The sequence below is a fragment of the Schistocerca nitens genome, chromosome 8 (genome assembly GCF_023898315.1).
Source record: "Schistocerca nitens isolate TAMUIC-IGC-003100 chromosome 8, iqSchNite1.1, whole genome shotgun sequence".
Classification (NCBI taxonomy): domain Eukaryota; kingdom Metazoa; phylum Arthropoda; class Insecta; order Orthoptera; family Acrididae; genus Schistocerca; species Schistocerca nitens.
Window position 1 is genome coordinate 262,275,147 of NC_064621.1, and position 25,342 is coordinate 262,300,488.

The window sequence follows — 25,342 nt, forward strand, 5'->3', positions numbered from 1 at the left end:
GTACGGAAGTATAGAAACACAGAAAACAACAGCCGAATGCAAACCATACACGTACGATACTCTTCACAATAAAGCTACACGGACACTACCCGGTAATTATTGAATAATCACATAACTTAGTGCGGTCAATAACGAAAACAAACCCACGCCGAAGCCTTGCACTTTAGAACAGTTATCTTTTCACGAAAACTACACAAGTAAAACCGAAACCTTCGATATATAGATCACAATAGATACTAACATACTTATTTAAGCTACAATATTGCCTTAATAAATAGTTTTTCCACGAGTAAACGCCTATATTTACGAGCGCACTGAGTAAACACACACGCCTGCTCCAAAGAGCTTAGCGCAACTATCATTTTTGAAATTCATTCACTCGAAAGAGCTTTCTTACTCCCAATCGGTGCCAAGTAGTTTTTCGAAAGTCTGCTTCCTATATATGAAATTACTGTTTGAAAATTACAATAAAAAACTTATCCCTGCAAATAAGGAGTAGAGGAACATTTCGTGATTTAAGAATCAATGACAGCAAAACGAGAAATCAGATTCGTGCCACACTTTATATGAAGTGCTTTAAACATACTTAAATCTGACGGAGACATTTAGTTTACCAACACCGTGTGCGAATTTTATGATAACAGTGAGTAATACACTGAACAGTGTACGGTCCATTTTAATGCATTTTCATACCGTACTACAAAAAAAAGGTGTGAATCTAAGGAGATGGGACCTAGATAAACTGAAAGAACCAGAGGTTGTACAGAGTTTCAGGAAGAGCATAAGGGAACAATTGAGAAGAATGGGGGAAAGAAATACAGTAGAAGAAGAATAGGCAGCTTTGAGGGATGAAGTAGTGAAGGCCGCAGAGGATCAAGTAGGTAAAAAGACGAGGGCTAGTAGAAATCCTTGGGTGACAGAAGAAATATTAAATTTAATTGACGAAAGTAGAACATATAAAAATACAGTAAATGAAGCAGGCAAAAAGGAATACAAACGTCTCAAAAATGAGATCGACAGAAAGTGCAAAATGGCTAAGCAAGCATGGCTAGGGGACAAATGTAAGGATGTAGAGGCTTATCTCACTAGGGTTAAGACAGATACTGTCTACAGGAAAATTAAAGAGACCTTTGGAGAAAAGAGAACCACTTCTATGAATATCAACAGCTCGGATGGAAACCCAGTTCTAAGCAAAGAAGGGAAAGTAGAAAGGTGGAAGTAATATATAGAGGGTCTATACAAGGGCGATGTACTTGAGGGCACTGTCATAGAAATGACAGAGGATGTAGATGAAGATGAAATGGGAGATATCATACTGCGTGAAGAGTTTGATAGAGCACTGCAAGACCTAAGTCGAAACAAGGCCCCGGGAGTAGACAACATTCCATTAGAACTACTGACAGCCATGGGAGAGCCAGTGCTGACAAAACTCTACCATCTGGTGAGCAAAACGTATGAGACAGGCGAAATACCCTCAGACTTCAGGAAGAATATAGTAATTCCAATCCCAAAGAAAGCAGGCGTTGACAGATGTGAAAATTACCGTACTATCAGCTTAATAAATTACGGCTGCAAAATACTAACGCGAATTCTGCACAGACGAATAGAAAAACTAGTAGAAGCCGACCTCGGGGAAGATCAGTTTGGATTCCGTAGAAATATGGAAACACGTGAGGCAATACTAACCCTACGACTTATTTTAGAAGCTAGATTAAGAAAAGGCAAACCTACGTTTCTAGCATTTGTAGACTTAGAGAAAGCTTTTGACAATGTTGACGGGAATACTCTCTTTCAAATTCTAAAGGTGGCAGGGGTAAAATACAGGGAGCGAAAGGCTATTTACAATTTGTACAGAAACCAGATGGCAGTTATAAGAGTCGATGGACATGAAAGGGAAGCAGTGGTTGGGAAGGGAGTGAGACAGGGTTGTAGCCTCTCCCCGATGTTGGTCAATCTGTATATTGAGCAAGCAGTAAAGGAAACAAAAGAAAAATTCGGAGTAGGTATTAAAATCCATGGAGAAGAAATAAAAACTTTGAGGTTCGTCGAAGACATTGTAGTTCTGTCAGAGACAGCAAAGGACTTGGAAGAGCAGTTGAACGGAATGGACAGTGTCTTGAAAGGAGGATATAAGATGAACACCAACAAAAGCAAATCGAGGATAATGGAATGTAGTCGAATTAAGTCGGGTGATGCTGAGGGAATTGGATTAGGAAATGAGACACTTAAAGTAGTAAAGGAGTTTTGCTATTTGGGGAGCAAAATAACTGATGATGGTCGAAGTAGAGAGGATATAAAATGTAGACAGGCAATGGCAAGGAATGCGTTTCTGAAGAAGAGAAATTTGTTAACATCGAGTATAGATTTAAGTGTCAGGAAATCGTTTCTGAAAGTATTTGTATGGAGTGTAGCCATGTATGGAAGTGAAACATGGACGATAAATAGTTTGGACAAGAGGAGAATAGAAGCTTTCGAAATGTGGTGCTACAGAAGAATGCTGAAGATTAGATGGGTAGATCACATAACTAATGAAGAGGTACTGAATAGGATTGGGGAGAAGAGGAGTTTGTGGCACAACTTGACTAGAAGAAGGAATCAGTTGGTAGGACATGTTCTGAGGCATCAAGGGATCTCCAGTTTAGTATTGGAGGGCAGCGTGGAGGGTAAAAATCGTAGAGGGAGACCAAGAGATGAATACACTAAGCAGATTCAGAAGGATGTAGGCTGCAGGAGGTACTGGGAGATGAAGAAGCTTGCACAGGATAGAGTAGCGTGGAGAGCTGCATCAAAGCAGTCTCAGGACTGAAGACCACAACAACAACAACAACACTACAAAGGGGTCATTTGGACTATATACCTACGCCGGATGAGATACAAAAACGCTAAGAGTCTCTTGCAGATGTGTTACCAAACTGCAAAATTAGAGGCAATGACTTGTTACTGGAACGTTTTAAGATGCAGCAGTGTGTCACATTTCGGCGAATTGAGAAATGGAGCATAGAAAAAACTGTCGTTGAAATTCGTTGGGTACAGATGTTTGAGACTTCACATTAAAAGGTATATCTTATGACAATATTTCTAATATTGTGGAGTTTGTGTTATTTGTTCCTGGTACAACTGCAGCAGTCGTACATGCATTTTCGTTGATGACTAAGGTACGGACATAAAAACTCAATTGAAACTAGAGACTTTGAAAGCAATAATGATGGTGAACGCTAATTTCAAATACAGTAGTTAGGAATGTTGTGACTTCTTAAACGTAAAGGGAAGCATATATCTGATGAATGAAATTCATTATCGAAGAAGTATGGTGGCATTAACAACCGAGTGCTTAAAGCTGTGTGTAGTTAGCTAAGCAATAGTTGTGTCCTGTCTACTAACTTTTAAGATTTGAGTATATTATAATTATATGGTAATTATGAGTTTGCCTATGTTTTAAATTCTTCTTGTTATATCATCATTTGGTGCCTACTATTTATATCGTTGTAGGCTTTAATAATGTATAAGAATTACAGAACGTGGTTGCATTTGGAGCAATGAGCAGTTATAATATTGGTCCCAGCTTCAACTCGCAGAAATATGGTTACCTTAACTACGCTGTGATATAAGATAGTAAGAGCCACATATTTGATCTCAAAACTTTTCCATGAACTTTTTGATAAAGACGATGCAAACCCACAATAGTAGGGACAATGTTACAAGTAAACTTTTTTTGGAACTTATAAAGATTTTTGAATGGCATACCATACAGGGTGAACATTAATAAAACCGACGAACTGCAGGAACGGATTCCTGACTGAAAATGGAGGGAGGAAGCTGCTACAAAATGTGTCCGGAAATACGTTGTTGCCACGATAGATGGCGCCGACGAATGAAAGTTCCTTTGACCACACACCATATCTCTTGTGCGTTGGAACCGAACATTCAACCAGCGTCACCGTTTTCGAGATACTGGTTCACAGACTCTGCTTAATAACAATTTGCCCTTTGTCAAAGTCGCTTATCTGAAATGATTTCCCGATTTGCAGCCGATATCTGCACTGGGATGATCCCCAGCGTGTCTGCTCCGCTAACATACTTTTGTTACCGCATCAGGTTCCCTCAACGCCACCAGGCGGCATCCAACGGTCGCTGTAGGCAGTGGTCATAATGTTTTGGCTTCTCAGTGTAATACGAGGGGCGTTTGAAAAGTCCGTGCAAAAATAAAAACTACTTACATGTTTGGGGAAAATTTTTATTATTTTTTGACATAGTCTCCTTTTAGACTTATACACTTCTTCCAACTCTGTTCTAATTTTTTGATCCCATCCGAATAACAGGAATTGTCCAAATCTTCAAACTAACTATTAGTTGCTACAATCACCTCGTTTAAATACAATCTTTGTCCTGCCAGCCATTTCTTCAAATTGGGGAATAAACAGTAGTCTGAGGGAGCCAAGTCTGGAGAATAGGGGGGCTGTGAAACGATTTGGAATCCAGTTTCCAATAATTTTGCGACCAGAACTGCTGAGGGGTGTGCTGATGCATTGACGTCATGGAAAAGGACGTTTTTGCGGCCCAGTCGCCGGCGTTTTTCTTGCAGCTCGGTTTTCAAACGGTCCAATAACGACGAATAATATGTACCTGTAATAGATCCAGATAGTCGATAAGGATTATCCCTTGCGAATCCCGAAAGACAGTCTCCGTAACCTTTCCGGCCGAAGGAACGGTCTTCGCCTTTTTTGGTGCAGATTCTCCCTTGTTAACCCATTGTTTAGATTGTTGTTTGGTCTCAGGAGTGTAGTAATGTATCCACGTTCATACACAGTGACGAATCGACGCTTAAAGTCCTGCGGATTCTTCCTGAACAGCTGCTAACCATCCTTGCAACACTTCACACGATTCTGTTTCTGGTCAAGCGTGAGCAATAGCGGAACTCATCTTGCGGATAGCTTTCTCATGTCCAAATGTTTACGCAAAATATTGTGTACCCGTTCATTCGAGATGCCCACAGCACTAGAAATCTCACGCACCTTAACTATTCTGTCATCCATCACCATAACATGGATTTTGTCGATGATTTTTGGAGTCGTAATCTCCACAGGGCGTCCAGAACGTTCAGCATCACTTGTGCCCATATGGCCACTTTGAAAATTTTGAAACCACTTGTAAACTGTTCTAATCGTAGGTGCAGAGTCACCGTAATGTTTATCAAGCTTCTCTTTAATCTCCTGAAGGCAACGGCCTTGCCGCAGTGGATACACCGGTTCCCGTCAGATCACCGAAGTTAAGCGCTGTCGGGCGTGGCCGGCACTTGGATGGGTGACCATCCGGACCGCCATGCGTTGTTGCCATTTTTCGGGGTGCACTCAGCCTCGTGATGCCAATTGAGAAGCTACTCGACCGAATAGTAGCGGCTCCGGTCACAGAAAACCATCATAACGACCGGAAGAGCGGTGTGCTGATCACACACCCCTTCTACACGCATCATTAGCTGAAGATGACACGGCGGTCGGATGGTCCCGATGGGCCACTTGTGACCTGAAGACGGAGTGCTTTAGTCTCCTGAAGCGTTTTGCCTTTCATAAAGTAATGTTTAATCACCACACGAAATCCTTTTTCGTCCATTTTTTACCAATCACTCGACTTCCTTGATTCACACGAATGCCAAACACAAAGAAATAGACCAATATGGCTGAAACTTGGTGTGCATTCTTTCCAAAGATGCTACTAACTATACATGACCTCAATATGCGCCGGCGGTGCCATCTCTCGGACTTTGCACGGACTTTTCAAACGCCCCTCGTGCAGTGTAACAGTTCCTACGAAAAATTACAAATAAGTCTATTGTGATTGGCGATTTACAGGTTTAACCAAACATGTAACACACAAATACTCAAATTGTGCCGACGCCTTCATGTGCTGCTGTGTGCAGGCGGTGGACGACCTGTCGGATCGCGCGTACGTCCTGGTGGAGCTGCCGACGCAGGGGGAGGGGATAGAGGCGTACGTGGGCCCCGACTTCTTCCACGAGGAGCTGCGGGTGCTGCCCCTGGAGACGCGCGCAGAGGTGCGCCACTTCTTCGCGACGCACGTGTCGGCTCTGCGCGGCACGTACGGCGTGCTGCTGCTGCTCTACTCGCTGCTCGCCTCCCGGGGGCCCGCCAACCTCCTGCTCGAGGTCAGTCTGCACCCCGCACCCGTCTCATAGGCTAAGATTCGCTGTAAGCGTACTCTCACGGGACGTGGACGAGGACGAGGCCCGAGAGAAAGACAGACTGTGGCGCTTACGTCACAGTAAGTGATGCTTCAGGTCTTAAGAGTGGAAGTAGCAGTCTCCGGCGGAGAGTGGTACCTATTTCAGGCGAGTTTAATAATACTTGACTGCGTGTTTAAGTGCATGCGGGTCACACGACAAAATTAAGACTTTTAGTGGGGCACCTTGAAACGTCCCCTTTGAAAAATTGCGGACTGTGCTGGTAAACCTCTACGTTATTTGATACAGAAACAACTAAGTAAAACACAACGTCCTCAGACAGTTGTCTCTTTACCTATTCTGATCATCACTAAACTGACACACAATATTTTTAGCGCAACGCAACCTGACTTCAAATAATCCCTACAAAAGAATGACCATGACTAACAGTAACCTATAACTTTCATGAATTTAAGAACCTTCAACATCGCAGCGCGTCAGCAATCGTTGATTAATATATTAAAAAACTAACAACCCGCCTCGATTGCGAAAAAGGCACCTAATGTTACGTGTTAACCCAGGTTTCGGCGCAGATAACTACACCTTCTTCAGAACAACAATAAAATCCACAAGTGCCTAAGAAGACCTTTGTCAATGATTAAAATAACACCATAGCTATACATTTATAAACGAAAAAGAACAGGGAAACACAAACAGTATATATGTACAAAGTCAAAACCACGACTTGACTTAATGGTGTACGCTCCTCATCACACCGGCCTGTGTTCGATGGGCCATGACCCGCCATAAACTGCAGCTACAAACGGTCGCTCACTTACAAGCCTGACCCGCTATCTATGCACATGCACAAGACAAGGGAAGTTACTTGAATGGGCATGCACATACCAATACGAGAAAGTTAATACATGGGTCGAGGCTAAATGGCCCATATATTCCCAACCGTGGATCAACGTATATCAAAAAATGAAATGGATAGAACAAGAGACGAGCTAAATAGAAGATGAAACCTAAAAATAACCGCACACGGTTGCTTATGCTAGTAAAGAAACTTATATATGAAGCTACCTATGACAACAGGAGGAACTCTTAAAAACTATACCTAAAGCCATTAGTTAGCCTGGGTGGGGGGACTGAGGGGACGTGATCTAAAGACGTCGTGGTAATAAAGATATAGGGGTAAAACGTGAGGTGTTCAACGGGCTAAAATCACCTTCATCGTAAAAGGAAGATGAGGATAAAAAGAAAGAAGATGAACAGCTTGACCAACCGCGCTCGCCAATCAGCGTGCGCATGTGATAATCCCCAGATCATCAGATTTACAAGTATGAAGAACAAAGTAAAGGCGCGAAACCTTCAAAAAATTTTCTATTTCTTAGTAGGAGTTGGTCATTGAGGATATTGTCTTTAACATGTTGCAGATGCTTAAAGATTTGCATTTCTTCCAAAACATCCAGTTTTAAGCCCTTAACCTCGGCATGAAGTAACTAGATATTAACTGGAGGGCTCGGCGCATGAGCCGTTTGCACAAGGTGTTCCGCATAGGTAGAACCCTTAGTACCGTCACCGCTTCTAGTAGGAATATGCTCTTTATACCTGAGACCTACAGCTCGCCCCGTCTGCCCGATGTAAAATTTTGGACAATCCCCGCATGTAATTTTATATACTCCTGATTGGGAAAGTTTATCGCTCTTACTCTGCAAGGAGTGAATTAAATTCCTATGTAAACTATTATTAGTAGAATAGGCGACTCTGAAATTATGGGCTGTGAGTAAACGCCCCAATTTGTAACTTATAATTTTGTGACATCCAGTTAAACAAATTTCCTTTTTCTGACGGACACACGTCCAGATCGTCCGTTCAAAACTCTGGCATCTCTCTCACCACATCCACCACTGCTGGCGACTCACCGCCAACTGCCCAACGCTACGCCTATTCACATCCAACTGCCCAACACTACAATAGCGAACATTCCAATAATGCCAATCAGCCACAGACTGCACACACCACAGTCAGTGATTTTCATACAGAGCGCTACCTGGCGTTACCATCATAAAAAGCTAAACAGCCTACTTACAACCTTTTCAATTAAATATTGGTTCCCCATGGGCCCTGCACGGAGCCGAGCATGTGCGAAATGTGGCGGACAAGCCGACTTGTGCGTCGCCACAAGCTGTCGCAGGGCCCGTATATCTCGTTGTCATCGGACGAAGTGCTGGTGACGTCACACCGCGTAATTCCACGTCCCACTACACTGCGGAGCGGGAGACAAGGAACATGCCGTGTCAGATTTTTATCTCGTGGAGAGGAACGTGGTCAATGAGAGGCGACATCGTTTTACGTCACAAGCAGAACAATGGGGCCACCATATCGTATGGCTTAACATCGTATTTGATTGGTTTTCTTTCTCATACAGCACATGATGTGTACATAAACTGTTTAAAAGCATCAGCAAATTGAGGATCTCTCCAAAACACGTCCTTGTAGCTACGATTGTTGTAATAAAAACAGAGGAAAAATATCAAATAATGACGTTTTTGTAGGTACGGGCTTTAGACAGTCTACACTACATACGGACACATGGTTGCTGTTTAAGGAGTGTAACGCATCTGTTAGGATCGTGAGCTCGGAGTTGTGAAGAGAACTGTAGCTGGTACGCGTCCACCTCCTTCCAAATATATTTTTTCCGCCTTTTGTTTTCTAAAACATTCTGGGTATTTCTTATCCATTTAATAGAAGTAATATCTCAGATGTCGGTGTTATTTACTCGTGTTATAAGCAATGTATTTGCAGCAGTTCTTGTTGCAAAAGTGAACAACAGGAATGTTTCCCCAATGGCCGGAAATCTTAACCTAACTGCCAGACTATACCAGAATGTAAAAACGGCTTACACACTGGATGTTTTTGCTATTATGAAATTTCTGTGAAAAATATATGCATATCTCTGGGTTATGGCCTGGTCCATGTTCGTGTCTTGACGGTAAACATGTTTTTGAGTGACGGTGAACAGCTACAAAAAATCTCCTCTCCACTCGAATGAAATTACGAAACGAATCATGACCTTGAACTCTGTGTGATGTACGTTATTTCAAAGTGTTGGTAGTCAATGCAAAATTGAGAATATGGATATTAGGCATGCGCAAACTGACATTAGGCACTGTATCTTAACTCTGTTCATTTTAATACCGCATATGGTGTGAAAATCCATTTGAGTTAATCAATAACTTCTTGTACTACGTATCTCAGATCGTTGTACAGTATTATGTAGTTTTCCTCTTCCTGCAAATTGCCGTTCAAGCCCGATTTTTTCCTTTTTTTTACGTCATTCGCTGACAGAATTAACGCTGCTATTTCACGCGCATCCGTTTTCGTAAACAAACGGTGTGGTTTGAGAGCCAAATAAAGCCGAAAACATCGCTGCAGAGCGCTGAGAGGGCAAATCACATTAATCAGCTCGTTCCGTGTGCCGATGGCGCTGTCTTACGTGAGGTCGGATGTCCCGTCCGCGTCCACTTAAACGTTAGCAGCTTCGTCCCACATGAGGACGGCTTATAGGCTTACTTGCTGGCTGGATACTAGGCTGCTTCTCTGCAGTAAACGTAGCGTGTTTTTGGGTGATAGCTCCGGTGCTATTCCCCTTGTAGAGCTTTCTGAATGCTGGAGTACGCACGAAATTACTTCAACAACGCATAAGCGAACTGACTGGCAGAGAGGGGGACGACGAGTGAGCGAAGTGGTGCAGTGGTTAGCGCAATGGACTCGCATTCGGGAGGACGACGGTTCAATCCCGCGTCTGGCCATCCTGATTTAGGTTTTCCGTGATTTCCCTAAATCGCTCCAGGCAAATGCCGGGATGGTTCCTTTGAAAGGGCACGGCCGACTTTCTTCCCCATCCTTCCCTAATCCGATGAGACTGATTACCTCGCTGTCTGGTCTCCTTCTCCAAAACAACCCAACCCAACCCAAGGGGACGACGTTCATGGTGGGAGTTGCATTGCGAACGGCCACCAAGCTATAGGGGAAGCGCAGTTCCACATCTAAAGCCTAAGCGCAAGCAGTACCTCACAGAAATTTTAAACTGCGGCTGCCCAGTCTGCGAACGACCATATTAACAGGTTATGCCAGTTCGACTAATAATTTGACGAATACAGACTTTCAAAATCGTTAGTTTCTGACGAATACCAAACAAAACAAGAAATCATGGCATACTCAGCTAAGGTATACCGCGCTTTTAGTGGCCTCCACACACCAGCGACGGATAGGAGCGCCTCTCACCTGGTCTTGCGACCCGTCGTCAACGCGGTGATTCCGACCAAAAATATTTTAGCCATGGCCTTTCCGGCCATCAAAGGAAGCCGCAACATTGGGGGAGGCGTTGTCGACCGTTTTGTAATAAGGAAACTCCTTCAAATTTTATCAGTCTTAGGGGTAGTTATGCACTTAGTACATAGGCATGTTCAAATATATTTTTTATGTTTTATTTTTAACTTTTTCTCATTTTGCAGCATTTCTGCAGCAAATGACTAAACATCTTGTCTTATTTTACGAATTTTGCCTTCACACTCAAATTTTTTTGTAATGAAGATAGAGATTTAAAACATCATCTTAAATTCCATTTCTAAAGATCTACGTATCATTTTCTACTTTTCTGAAGAAGCTGGCTAATGGAACCTTTCTTTATTTCAAAAACAACATTTACTGCGCCCTTCTCCAACTTATTTATCGGAAAGCGTACGTTCGAATGTTTTTGGTTTCATGAGGAGTTTAGTTTCCTGCGCCAATCTCCGACAGGATTCGTGGTCCTGCGCCGCAGGTCAAAAACATTCCACATTTCACATGGTATACTAGAATTTTACATCCATTTTCCACTGGGCATTTCCTCCATTATTACCAGCCGTGCTTCATCAACACTATTTGGTGGAAGATGGGTCGCTGCAACTCAAAAGCGACAGAACAATCGAAGTTCTTCTCTATCCCTGTATTCTTCCGTTGATCCCAATTCTTATATTTTCTCTCACAGAAATTGGTTGCATTGAAAATAGGAGCCGGAAATGGATGTTGCAGGAACCCTGTTTTCTTTGCTTTAATTGTACACATTTCAGTCTGGCACTGCAGCTTTCGGTGACCACCCAGACACCTTATTTATTAGTCCAGAATAAATTATTTCTTGTGTATTTTGATTTTTGTCTGGGAGCAAGGGAAATAAAACAGGAAATACCTTCGACTCTTCTTATGTGCTTCCTAAGTTTTTGTATATGGCGTACAGAACTTTGAATTGTCACAGAACTGTCAACTGTCCATAAGAACAGTTCCATTTTCATTCTGGATTTTCTTCACAGCCGAACATCAGGATACTTTCCTCATGAACAACCCATCTTCAGCTCTCAAATATCATTATCTTGTTACTTCGAGACTATCTTCGCTCAGTTGACTCTCTGAACTAGTGCTAAGGTTCTTCGTCGATCCAGTAGTCTCCCTACTTGCTTAATACAATGCAGTCTTGGAGTTCTTATAAATTTGAGACATTTTCTACGAAATCTAAATTTTTATCTTCCAAGTCTTGAAATTCTCCTTCAAAAATTTGGAAAACAGGTGGTGTCTTTCTTTCCTGCACTCTTTTTCGTGCAGTTAGCAATGTTTTTCTTAATTTGCATTTCTGCTTTGTCGGATGGGGCTGATTCTCCCTTTTTTAATTTTTAAACAGCCTCGCGGTTGCTCTATCGGAATTCACGCACAAAAAATTCGTAGACTTATCATATTTTCCGTACATCAGGTAGCGATGACTATCCTTGAGAAGGCATGACTTCTCTTTCATTGTTGTGATTACTTCCATTACTCACAGTGAATAGAACTCAAATAGCTTATGCGTACAGGAAACTATAAGGAAAGAAAGGCGGTCGGCGATGGTACTGCGTGACTGACGGTGACAATACGTCCGCTATTGGTGAACGACTGGCGTAAATCAGCAGTGGGGTAGGCTCTGATTGGAAAACATAATACGTAAAACTGCTCTGTCAGACGTTCCACGATACCTGAGGCACCAAAAAAAGTGTGGAAATACCATGGTCGGAAAACCCATCAAACCTTGCGATAAATCCCCAGAAAGCATGTGTGTGGGCAGATCGCAGCGACCGATCGCTGACTGTACTGAATCACCATGCGATCTGATGAATCGCATATCACGTCTGACAATTTAACTACCTTGCGGCGACTCCTGTATATATATACAGGGTGGTCCATCGATAGTGACCGGGCCAAATATCTCAAGAAATAACCATCAAACGAAAAAGTACAAAGAACGAAACTCGTCTAGCTTGAAGCCGCTATAGTTGGCCCACTAGATGGGGCTCCCATAGGTCAAACGGATATCAACTGCGTTTTTTAAAAATAGGAACCCCCATTTTTATTACATATTCGTGTAGTAGGTAAAGAAATATGAATGTTTTACTTGGACCACTTTTTTCGCTTTTTGATAGATGGCGCTTTAATAATCACAAACGTATAAGTAGACGGTATCAGTAACATTCCGCCAGTGCGGATGGTATTTACTTCGTGATACATTACCCGTGTTAAAATGGACCGTTTATCAATTGCGGAAGAGGTCGATATCGTGTTGATGTATGGCTATTGTGATCAAAATGCCCAACGGGCGTGTGCTATGTATGCTGCTCGGTATCCTGGACCACATCATCCAAGTGTCCGGACCGTTTGCCGGATAGTTACGTTATTTAAGGAAACAGGAAGTGTTCAGCCACATGTGAAACGTCAACCACGACCTGAAACAAATGATGATGCCCAAGTAGGTGTTTTAGCTGCTGTCGTGGCTAATCCGCACATCAGTAGCAGACAAATTGCGCGAGAATCGGGAATCTCAAAAACGTCGGTGTTGAGAATGCTATATCAACATCGATTGCGCCCGTACCATATTTCCATGCACCAGGAATTGCATGGCGACGACTTTGAACGTCGTGTACAGTTCTGCCACTGAGCACAAGAGAAATTACGGGACGATGACAGATTTTTTGCACGCGTTCTATTTAGCGACGAAGCCTCATTCACCAACAGCGCTAACGTAAACCGGCATAATATGCACTATTGGGCAACGGAAAATCCACGGTTGCTGCGACAAGTGGAACATCAGGGACCTTGGCGGGTTAATGTATGGTGCGGCATTATGGGAGGAAGGATAATTGGCCCCCAATTTATCGATGGCAATCTAAATGGTGCAATGTATGTTGATTTCCTACGTAATGTTCTACCGATGTTACTACAAGATGTTTCACTGCATGACAGAATGACGATGTATTTCCAACATGATGGATGTCCGGCACATAGCTCGCATGCGGTTGAAGCGGTGTTGAATGGCATATTTCATGACAGGTGGATTGATCGTCGAAGCACCATACCATGGCCCGCACGTTCGCCGAACCTGACGTGCCGGGATTTCTTTTTGTGGGAAAGTTGAAGGATATTTGCTATCGTGATCCACCGACAACGCCTGACAACATGCGTTAGCGCATTGTCAATGCATACGCGAACATTACGGAAGGCGAACTACTCGCTGTTGAGAGGAATGTCGTTACACGGACATCATTTTGAGCATTTATTGCATTAATGTGGTATTTACAGGTAATCACGCTGTAACAGCATGCGTTCTCAGAAATGATAAGTTAAAAAAGGTTCATGTATCACATTGGAACAACAGAAATAAAATGTTCCAACGTACCTACGTTCTGTATTTTAATTTAAAAAACCTACCTGTTAGCAACTGTTCGTCTAAAATTGTGAGCCATATGTTTGTGACTATTACAGCGCCATCTATCACAAAGCGAGAAAAGTGGTCCAACTAAAACATTCATATTTCTTTACGTACTACACGAATATGTAATAAAAATGGGAGTTCGAATTTAAAAAAAACGCAGTTGATATCCGTTTGACCTATGTCAGCGCCATCTAGCATCTAGCGGGCCAACCATAGCGCCATCTGGTTTCTCCGTTCAAGGTATACAAGTTTCATTCTTTGTAGTTTTTTAGTTTGACGCTTATTTCATGAGATATTTGGCACGGTCACGATCAATGGACCACCATGTATAGTCGCAGTGTTAGCCATCCGTGCAAGATCGGCCAGTCATTCACCGTGGCCAACAATCACGAGGCAACCGCCCCCCTCATGCACTGGCCCGATGCATGATTGGAGTGGCCTCTGCAAACAGCGGCCACTCTCCGAACTTGTTCCTCTGGAAGAAAGGAGTCTCCTGACAACACTATTTCTGGCTGGGCCTGTGTGCTACCGTGGTTTCTGCAACGAGTTGTGACCATCTCCTGTCTCAGAGATTACAAAAATAATTACTTTCTGCCAATGAAATCGCTTCCTGAATCACGAATTAATTTACCAGTCTCGAAACCGACATCAGCTGTAATATGCGATTGTACATGCCAGAAAAGTTGATATTTGTGACCTTTTTATGCTGAAATCACCCTGTAGCGTATGAGAATTTCTAGAATTTCGTCAATTTTCACATGGTTTGCCGGAATACACGACTGCTCTCGATATCAACCACATCGCAAGATGCAACTGATCGCCTGCACAGTGTAACTCCGAAGATAAAGGGCGGAAATTATATCTTTAGAGAGACGAAACTTTAGCGAGGTCATTACGCCGGACGTGCCCCAAGCCACTGAGTAACTGGTACTTACCTCGTCTGCGAAGACTTTTACGTAAAAACTCGAAGCGAGAGGAAACTGGTACTTCGACACGTATTTTTTAACGAATACCGATGTCAGTGATATAACAGATTCCAGATCATCCTTGTACTTTATAAAGTCAACCAAGGTTTTAATGCTCATAATCATACATGTTTCTCATGTCTAGAGAGCCATAAAATGTCTTCCACTGGTGTTCACCATCTCAATGCTTATAACACATCGCAATCGATGCTCTCTCAGCCAAATAAAGATGGGAACTGGGTAGAATGGCAGTATACCTCACAGTCGATCAAGAGGCTTCTAGAACTCTGCGACCTGCCGGACAGAGAGAGAGACAGAGAGAGTGAGAGAAAAAGAGAGAGGGGGGGGGGGGACGCTTGTAACAACTAGTCTCATTACAGTCTTGAGTCCTGATAAATAAGGGTGATGTCACGGAACTTTCCATCAACCGCGCTTCCTGATTGAATATCCAATCAAAATGAAGCCCTGTGATAGGTTGGTTGTGAAATGTGGCGTGGGGTGAGTCTAAATAAACCTCCAACCACCCCAATCATCCTCTTTCGCCTTCCGCCTGCGGCAGTGTTAATTGTGTGTGCAGTGTCTTTGTGTGTGTGTATGTTTGTGTATGTATGTAGCTGATGTTTCAACATGAAGTGATGCAACAGCGGAAGCAGCAGTAATGGTGGCAAACGCAACTATGTGAATGTGTAAGATGAGCTTTCCTGTAAGTATAATTCAGATTTCATAGCTTGGTAGAAATTTTCGTTGTAGATCTTCTTAACTATTTATAGTTATGACTCCAAAAAATAAATTTTCGGAATTTATTGTCAATAATTTAGTTTCTTTTACAGAATATATCCATAATTTTATTCTGGAGTGTGAGGAGAGACATGAAGAGGAGCAGGCTGGACCATGGCGGACTTTCCAGTCTGTTTCTATTGAGGTCCAGCTTCCAGTGAAAAACCCACAGCCAGGACTGCCTTGCAAGTGTGAAAAAATTTCTGCAGTTTGTTCTCGTAGTGATAGCAGTAGTAGTAATGGTTTGACGTTCGGATTTTTTTATGTTCACGTTTCTTTTTCTTACAGCTTACATGCCAGGAGTGCTATCTGAGTACAAGGCAATGCTGGAGGCTGTAAAGAAACAACAGCAGCGGCAACATGTTGTAGAACAGCCTCCAGCTCTGAATTTTCCATCATATAAGTCAAGTAAGCACAGAAAAAAATATCTCTTTAGCAGCTGTGTAATCTTACTGTATATATGTGTAATAAACGTTAAAAAAATTATGTTTCTCTTGTTATAGCAACCATTCTAGATGCACGTGATTTGACTTATAGACATCTGGAGACTGTTCACCAGCAACGACAGATGCTGGAATGTTCACCAGCAACAGTAGGTGCTGGAACGGCCTCCAGCAGATAATGAGATGTTGGAGCAATCATGTATGTAGAAATTAAAAAAAAATCCTGCAGTGCTAAAATATATTTAGTTTGTGTGTAGCAGTACGTGAGAGACGAGGCTTTTCTCTGACAAACTGGTATACTGTTCGAGCCCATGATTTCTGCAAATCAGACTAGCAGTGCAGGCGACTCTGAAATATAAAGCTTACACGCAAGCCAGGGTGAACCAGGGTCTGAGCTGTCCCTATCTGCATGGGCATATGCAATGCCTGAGGACTGGAGGAGATGACTGCCTCCAAACCACAACGATGACATTATTGGCGATGCTCACTCAGCTAAATTATTATGTTCATTCGTTTTACTCCCTCTCTCTCTGTGGTATCAGTGTTTTTAGTCACTATATTTTTTTCTTCCTCCCTCTACAGCCAAAGAGTCTATGTGTTTCACATGTTTAGTTAACGTATTTTTTCATTCTGCAGCCAGTCAGCCATAGCATCTGGCAGGTGGCTGTCTCCACACCCCCATGTGGGTGCCAGGTATGCGTCCTGCTTTACCCATCAGGCACTGGTCAATCCGCCACTGGCCAGAGAAACAGCGGTGCCGCAAGCTACAGTTGCAGCCAGCTTCTCTCTTACAGGGTTGCTCGTTCTGTTAAGCCAGAGGGCAGATACTCCTCACTGACGTCCTACACCACCACCACCATCGCTTTCGGTTAGTTGTAGTAGTAATAGTGATATGGGTAGTAGCAGTCTCCTCCCCCATCCTATTACAGGACATCAAATACTACAAGTAGACCATGTAGTGATCGAGGATGCATTTGATAACTGCATCTTGTTTACAAGGATCGAGAATCTGGCAGGATGGTGCAAGGATGTTATAAGTTTCCTGTTGGTGTGTCACCCTGTTATGGAGAGAGAGCATATCAAACTCGTAAATGATCCACGATATCCCTCTGTGAAATGAAGTGCAGTACTACGCTGTTAACTATCGCATCTGCCCAAAGAGGAGGTACTCTCGAGGAGAAAAGTATTGCCTATCTTTTGGGAACAATGGAGTGATATCGCAGAGCACCTCAATCACTGGGTAGTCCCACCTTAGAGTGCTGTTCAGACCAAGCTTTTCAGAGATGGACGGTAGGGGACCCGGCAAAGCACTGAGCCATGTGTTACATGTTGACATCCACTCACATCTCCATGACCCAATAAATGGAGGGTCCAGCTATCGAAAGATATAGCTGACAACAAGGGGTGCATTAAAGTCCAGAATAGAACAGACAACGCCTGTTCTGCATGGTCTGTCCTTGCTTGTGAAAGAAACTACAAGACAAACCCGCAGAATCCAGGAAACACCACGTGTGTGATACTAATACATGTTAGTACTTCAGTGGTATTAATTTCCCCGTCAAACGTCAGGACACACCAAAATTTCAGAGTCAGCATTGGGGTATTTTGGTTAACGTTTTTAGTCTAAAGAAGAACAAGCCAGATAATGATGACAATGACAATGAAATGTTACCCACAAAACCTCAGTTTGCCAGAATCGATTAGAGTATGTTGCATGTAAACATGCCATACCTTTGATTCCTGTCTTTACTGTCGCAGATCGTATCTCAGGGAGAATCCTGCAGCTTTGTTGCTCATTCAGCTCGTAAATCCTTCATGGGAGGTTAAAAAGCTTTACAGTGACATCATCCCCATGACCAAATCGCAGGAGAATAAAGATTTGAACAACAACATGATAGACTGTCATGTCTTTGGGCTGCCTTTAGACAAACATCTTACGGGGAAGTTTTGTGGTGCAGTTCACAATGTATGCAACCTGAAGTATCAGTTACTATAACAGATATCCATTTTCTTCGACAGTTTGAGCGAGCATGATTCTAATTTTCTTGTTGAGCACTTGGCTAATTTCGGCAAGGAGAGAGATCAGGTTAGTGTCCTGTCTGAAATATCTCTCCGTTTCCTTGACTCACTACGTTTTATGCAGGCACCACTCCAGAAACTTGATGAAACAATGTATCAGGAGGACTTGTACATCACATGAGGTATATTTCCCGATAATACGAAGTTTCAACTTGCGACGAGGAAGGGGTTATCCCAAATGAATATCTGGATAGTACGGCAAAACGCAGTGAAACAAAACTACATGACATAACTACATTCTGGAGTAATCACATGTGTGATACTCTAATGGATGCAGAGCATGAGCATGCTGTGAATGCCTGGCAACAATTCAGTATCCCATCTTTGGGTGATTATGCAAAAGTGTACATGGAGACAGATGTACATTCGCTTGTGGACGTTTTCAAGAAATTCTGAACTGCATGCATGAGCAAATACAAACTCAACCCTGTCTTTCAGTACACAGTACACAGGTTGTCTTGGGATGTAAGGCTCAGGAAAATGAAGAAAACCATCGAACTATTGACTGATGTGGACATGTTTCTTTTCTTTGAAGGATGGATCATTGGGGACTTTTCCAATGTATCCATAGGCACATCAAGGCAAGTAAGCTGCAGATGGATGAAATATTCAATGCATCCGATGAGTCTTGTTATCGTCATGTATTTGGAGTGAATAACTTGTGTAGGCTCGCCATGCAATGGTCACTGCCGACTTACAGGTTTCAGTGGGTGCCTGAAGAAGATCTCAAAAAAATTACGTGAGATATTCAAAAAAGATGGCATGGAGGATGATTCTGATGTAGGGTATGTTGTTGTAGGCAGACCTCACATACCCTATTAGTTTGTATGATACACATGCCAATTGGCTGCTATGTCCAGAGCAATGTGGTAGATTCTTCTATGTGTTTGTCTATTTTTTGTTTGTCTGTTGTCGATGTATTATGCTCGCAGTAAAAGGTGGTAACAACGAGAAAAAATTGTCTCTGATAGTGCTGTTAAAAGAATTACTGTTTGTTGCGCGTATGAAGAGTCTTGGGAGAGACGGCTGGATATTTTTAGCAACTATTCATACATGAGATTGCAGGTTCGAGTGTTGTTGTCCATGTATCTTCCCGTACACGTCGCATTCAATCTGAAACAATTCTGCTATTTCAATACTTCCAAAAATACTAATAAAGGTCGTGACGCTCACCTGTGTTCTCATGAAATAATAACGGTTTATTGTGTCTCTTGTATAATTCTCCACATAACAACAACGAACAGAAAACTCTAGTTACCCTTAGTTACGAGTAAACCACAGAGAGAGAGTAATATTCCGAGTCAACGATATAATTATCATAGTCTCTCAGATAACGTCTTTTCCACTTAGCTTTCTCACAGTCGATTCAGTATATTACATATTTATTACACTACACATGCCTCCCTAGGAATACATAAGAGTACTGAAGGTCGATTATGAACTCCTACCCACAGTTGTTCATTATTTAACACACATGTATAATATCAACAAACTGATAACACTTTTTAATATTTGTTTTGTGAATGATGGTATTGTATGGTGTGTGTTTGTATGATTGTGTCTCCTCTACAGTTCTCAATACTGGAAAACAAAAAGACAATCCTGGATTTGTATCTTGCCTCCTCATTCGAGCATGGATAACGGGAAAACCAGGAAAAACCGCATCGAGACCTTCAGTATTGAGAATTGCAATGGTTTTCTTTATTTGTTTGCATAATGACACATTGATCTTTAATTGTGGTGAATAGAGGAAAACTTCAGATGTTTTACAATCTTCTGCTCCAATACATAAAATTATTCTCATCAAACGTCAACGAACGATGCTGGTCGTGGTGAGCGACGTTGCAGACGATGAGAAAATGAGACCAGGATCGGGATCGAGGTTCTGCTTCAGGGTTGATGACATAGATGAACTCTACTCTTGCATGGGATTGGTTTGGGACTCAGCTCAGGGATAGGACACGAAACATTCGAAATTAAATATTGGAGTTTTGAAATAGTACTCGATACACCTGTAAGAGATGGATGAATTTACATATCAAATCCATTCTCACATGACGAATCTGTGATCTTGGGAGATTCGGATTCAGAGTTTATTGTCATGAATTCCCCAGACAACACTGTAAGTGTTAATATTCAGTTCGCACAGTTGAGTGAAACCAACACTCAATAAAGTTATTCAAAATTAAACCAAAAATTGTCAAATGTCGCTATTATAGGTTTCGTAAGAAATTATAGCTTATCACTTTAGGAAATGCGATATTTATTGCAACACGACTGTTCACTCAAGTTTGTGTGAATAGAGTTTGGATCATATTTCATGACACTGTATGAGCGTTCATGTCAGATCACATCACATTGTGTGGCAGCACATTCTTCCACCAAATACCCTGTACAAACTTTTCACATATAATAATGTGTCCATTTAAGTCATTGCACAGGAATACAAATCCACAGGACAATCCTTATCAAACACTGTGTCCGAATATCTGTAGAAAACAGTTGGTCCCACATTCACAATTTTCGGATGGTCTATTACTCTATCATACAATTAAATTAAAACTTAAATAACATGAATACCTTTGATACCACATTGTATGTGTCCCCATATCCATGTCTACCGAGTCATCTCAAGGGCAAAAGACTTCCTAATACATCAAGTCACAAAAGGATTAACTCCTCCCCAAGAGAGTCAAATAAATATTCATCTCGATTCCATTTAGGTTAAGGATAGATAGACACAACCCTAACTTAGTCTCCTTTATGTGCTGTGTATGAAGTTCAATGGCAAAGCGCTTATATTCATAACTACTAAATTACAGAAACATCACCTTAATAACACTTAACACTAACATACAAGATCAAATAACACAATACCACTAGTACAATATACCAATTAAAATCAAACTTTTCACAACTATCCTAGATCATTGACTGTATCAGTCTTTTGAGAAATATGACTTTAAATCTTTATGCGGGTACATGCCCTTTACTTTGTTAGTTGTTGGATGTCCTAGAATATAGGCTCCTGGATTTGGCATTGAAATTACTCTGTAGGGACCAGAAAAAAATAATGACCACTTCTTATTCCTTTTCTTGAGCAGTGATGCTTAGGGATGTGTCTTGAGTAACACCTTTGTCCCAGTCTGAAATGTCTTTGTCCTTTTTAAACTTTCATCACAATAAATTTTTCTCTGTTGAGCTTTTCTTTTAATCACTGATAGTACCTGACGAATCTTTGCCTCCCTTGATTCTTCATTGATTGATAATTTAGGTAGACAATTTATCCACTTATTATTTTCTTTTCTATTAAACATCGATTCTGAGGGTGTATGGTTGGTTGAAGTGTGTGGTAAATTATTGTAAACTTCTTCAAATTGTTTTAAATAGTCCACCCACAAAGTTTGTTTATGGTGACAATAAGTCCTTATAAATCTGTTAACTTCTCGGAATAGCCTCTTAATTGGATTGGCTTCTGGATGAAATCTAGAAATTAATAGTTGTTTAATCCAGCTTTCCTTCAAGAATCTTTTCCATCTGTATCCGGTGAAATTTGATGCATTATCAGATAATAAAATGTTGGGTTTTCCAACATCTGGGATATAATCAGAGATGATTTTCTTAATAATTGCCTTTGCAGTACAAGTCTTGATCGGGTACAATTTTACATACTTGGTGAATAAATGGTAAAATCCGACAATGTACTTAACATTCCCTCTGGATCATGGTAGGGATCACATTACATCAACACTTACTACTTCAAAGGTTCCTCAACCACAATCGGATGTAACAGTCCTCTTGCTCCATGATTCAGACTTTGCCTTTTGGCAAATCTTACAACTCCTTATGATAGTTTGTACAACCTTTCTCAAGTTAGGAATGTGACAGTTTCTACCTATCTTCTCTGTGCATTTACTTACCGCACAATGTCCCCAGACTATGTGTGTATGCCTTACTAATTTCCTTTCATAATCATGTGGAATGCAGACACACCATTGGTTCGAATGGGAATGTCTTCTATGGAATAAGACATTGTCATGTAATTGATACATCTCTTTCAGTTTAGGTGAGTCATTTGCCTGTATCTTCTGAATTATTTGCGTCCATCGAGGAACTTCTAGTTGTAAATGGGTCATGTCTTTGCACATCTTAATGTAACCTCTTCTGTCTTCAACATCCTTCATTAATAAGATTTTGGATTCTGTTGTTTGGTCTTCTATTTCTTCAGATTCAGCTATAATATTCTCTTTCCCGTTGACATATATCACTTCAAATTGGTACTCTTGAAGTATTAGTATCCATCTTGCTAATCTTGGATGAAGGAGTTTACAGTTGTTTAGAAAACTTAGTGCCTGATGGTCACAGTACACTCTTGTATAAGCACCAGCTAGGTAATAATGGAACTTTCTAAATGCCCATATAATTGCTAAGGGATCAAGCTCTGTGATTGTGTATGCTCGTTCACAGTGAGTGAGTGTCTGGCTTGCAAAAGATATGGCACAAAAATAGATTTATTGTCAACCATCTGAATTTGAAATAAGCAAGCTCCTAAACCATATGACGATGCATCTGTCATTAGTCCAAAATCCTTTGTCATGTCCGGATGGTGTAGTATGGGTGCATTGACAAGTGCCACTTTGATTCTGTTGAGTGCTTCTTCACAATCGGGAGTCCATTTCCATGACACATTCTTCCTAAGTAAGGATATTAATGCTTCTGAATTAAGATCCTGTGTAGGTGTAAAATGACGATAAAATGAAGCTAATCCCAGAAATGCCATTAATTGTGTTCGGTTGCGTGGTGATGGCGCGTTTTCTATTGCTCCAATTTTCTTTTGAGCTGGCAAAATCCCATACGATGTAATTAGATGTCCTAGGAAATTGATTTCATTCAAGGAAAACTTGGATTTCTTCAAGTTAGCAGTTACTCCTGATAATCTAAAACTTTCTAAGACTCTTCTAAGGATTACAATATGCTGCTCCCCATTGGTTGTAGCAATCAACATATCATCTACAAACGGGGTAACCAATTCACACAGCTCAGGTCCCAAGACAGTATCCAACGCTGAAATAAAAACACCTGAACTCACGTTTAAACCAAATGGTAATACCGTGAATTGATAACTGCAGCCGTTATAAATGAATGCTGTGTACTTCCTTGATTCCATGTCTAATGCAACCTGCCAAAATGAGGATCCCAAATCAACTGTAGAAAAAATCTTGACACCAGGAAACTTATGGATTAGTTCTTCTATATTGGGAGGTTGGGTTCTCACAGGAAGAATAATTTTGTTAATCCCCTAGCATCCAAAACCAAACATACACTATCTTCTAACTTTGGTACTACATGTAGTGGACTGCAATACTTGTTGGATGGTTCAATGATGTTCCAGCTAATCATTTGCTGTAATTCCCGATCGGTAGCAGATCTTAATGCCCATGGAATGGAGTAATATCGGTGACACTAAGTTTTGTGTGGCCTAATATTTAAATAGCACTCACAATTTTTGATAACACCCGGTTTCTTATCAAATACCATGGTGTAATTGCTTAACAATTGTTTCAACTCACTCTTCTGTTGAGATATCAGGGCATTTGCTTGAGTTACTTTAACATCAACCTGTTGTCCTATAGTTAACTCTGATTTTTTTGTCAGAGGGTTAGAAATCTTCCTGTTGAAATCGTCAGTAAACACTTCCGGGCTAAGTTGCCGTGGTCGATCTGATGAAGACGCCGGCCGTGAAAGCCTACATGGAATGATTCTTCCTGTTGAAACTTCTCTTTATCAGCTTAATTTCGATCCTACGGCAGTAGCGTTCATGCAATCCCTGCTTTTGAATTAAATCTGCTCTCAGAGGTACACCATCAACAGTCAACATGAATTTACTGGAGGCGAAATCAATAATTGCATTTAACTCTCTCAGTAATTCATGTCCTAAAATTAAGCCTACGACAAGATTTGGAACAATTAGGCACTTGCAATTAATGGCTCCATTACCTAAATTCATTTTAATTCTTGTGTGTAGCTTCACTGACTTGGAGCGTCCTCCTACAGCACCTAATATTTTGCAGTTTGCCACGATAAGGCCGGTATATTTGCTCGTTCCTGTAACCTCTTCATGAGAGCCGTGGAGATAGCATTTACACTTGCGCCTGTATCTAATATTGCTGTGAATTTAAAACCCTCAATATTAACTTCTGTAGCCGCTTGTGGCATGCTTCGTGGCTTAAAGTTGCAAGTTTTATCACCTTCAAGCAATTCTTCCTTGATATCAGCATGGTTGTATCTAATCAATTTTATTTTATTGTCACGACCCCATTCACAAGTTCCGACCAGCCTTTCGGGGCTAAAGTTGGTCGATTTAAGTTTTCTTGTCCATTGTTAGGTAAGTTGTGTTCATCACTAACATCAGTAATTATCGGGGAATAATCTCTCCAATTATTGCTGTTATTGTTGTGATCGTGTGGAGTATTGTTGTTATCGTGTGACTGGTTCCACCCTGATCTTCTGGAATTTTGACGATATCCAGGATTATATCTTCTTCCCCGTTTCCTGTTGTTATGGGATTTGTAACCAGGGTTGTTACCATTATCCTGACAAGAATTACTATTTGATCTGTAACTCTGTCCTTGTTGCCCATTATCGCTATTTGATTGTTGTTGCCTGCTGTTGTTGTGATTACTATTGCTATAGTTCCTTTCATTTAAACCATTGATCTCATGTGGATTGTAGGACCTAGCTTTAAAATCCTCTAATAGCATATCGACTGCATCGACTGCTATCAAGAATTCTTCCAGGTTATTGTCGTTGACATGAAACAATTTTGTTTGTATGTCAATTCGGCAATCTGGATTTTAATACTCTAATCAAGTCTTTGGAAGAAATTGGTTTAGACAAATATTTTGTTTTGTTGAGATATCGCTCAAAATATTTCCTGAGTGCCAAGTGGATAAAAGCCTGCTCAATATCTGAGTACATAAGATAAGTGTCTATTGCCTCACTACTCCACATAGCTCCGTCTCCTACCATATGTCCACTTACATAACTAATTTTCTGTGTTTCTGTCCAAATCCTGGGTAAAACTCCTTTAAACGATTTTATGAACATGATGGGATGAATAGTT

General features: G+C 41.3%; 1 protein-coding gene and 1 pseudogene across 1 annotated transcript in view; both read left to right on the forward strand.

Moving 5' to 3' along the window:
* The window catches only part of LOC126199513 (ubiquitin carboxyl-terminal hydrolase MINDY-3 homolog), a 125,045-nt gene that overhangs the window by 39,036 nt on the left and 60,667 nt on the right, over positions 1-25,342 (forward strand). Inside the window, exons 3-4 of the mRNA XM_049936436.1 lie at positions 5,628-5,668; positions 5,998-6,160. Of these exons, the coding sequence (XP_049792393.1) occupies positions 5,628-5,668; positions 5,998-6,160 (204 nt within the window). The remainder of the gene's footprint in view (positions 1-5,627; positions 5,669-5,997; positions 6,161-25,342) is intronic.
* LOC126199735 (5S ribosomal RNA) lies at positions 5,216-5,333 on the forward strand (annotated as a pseudogene).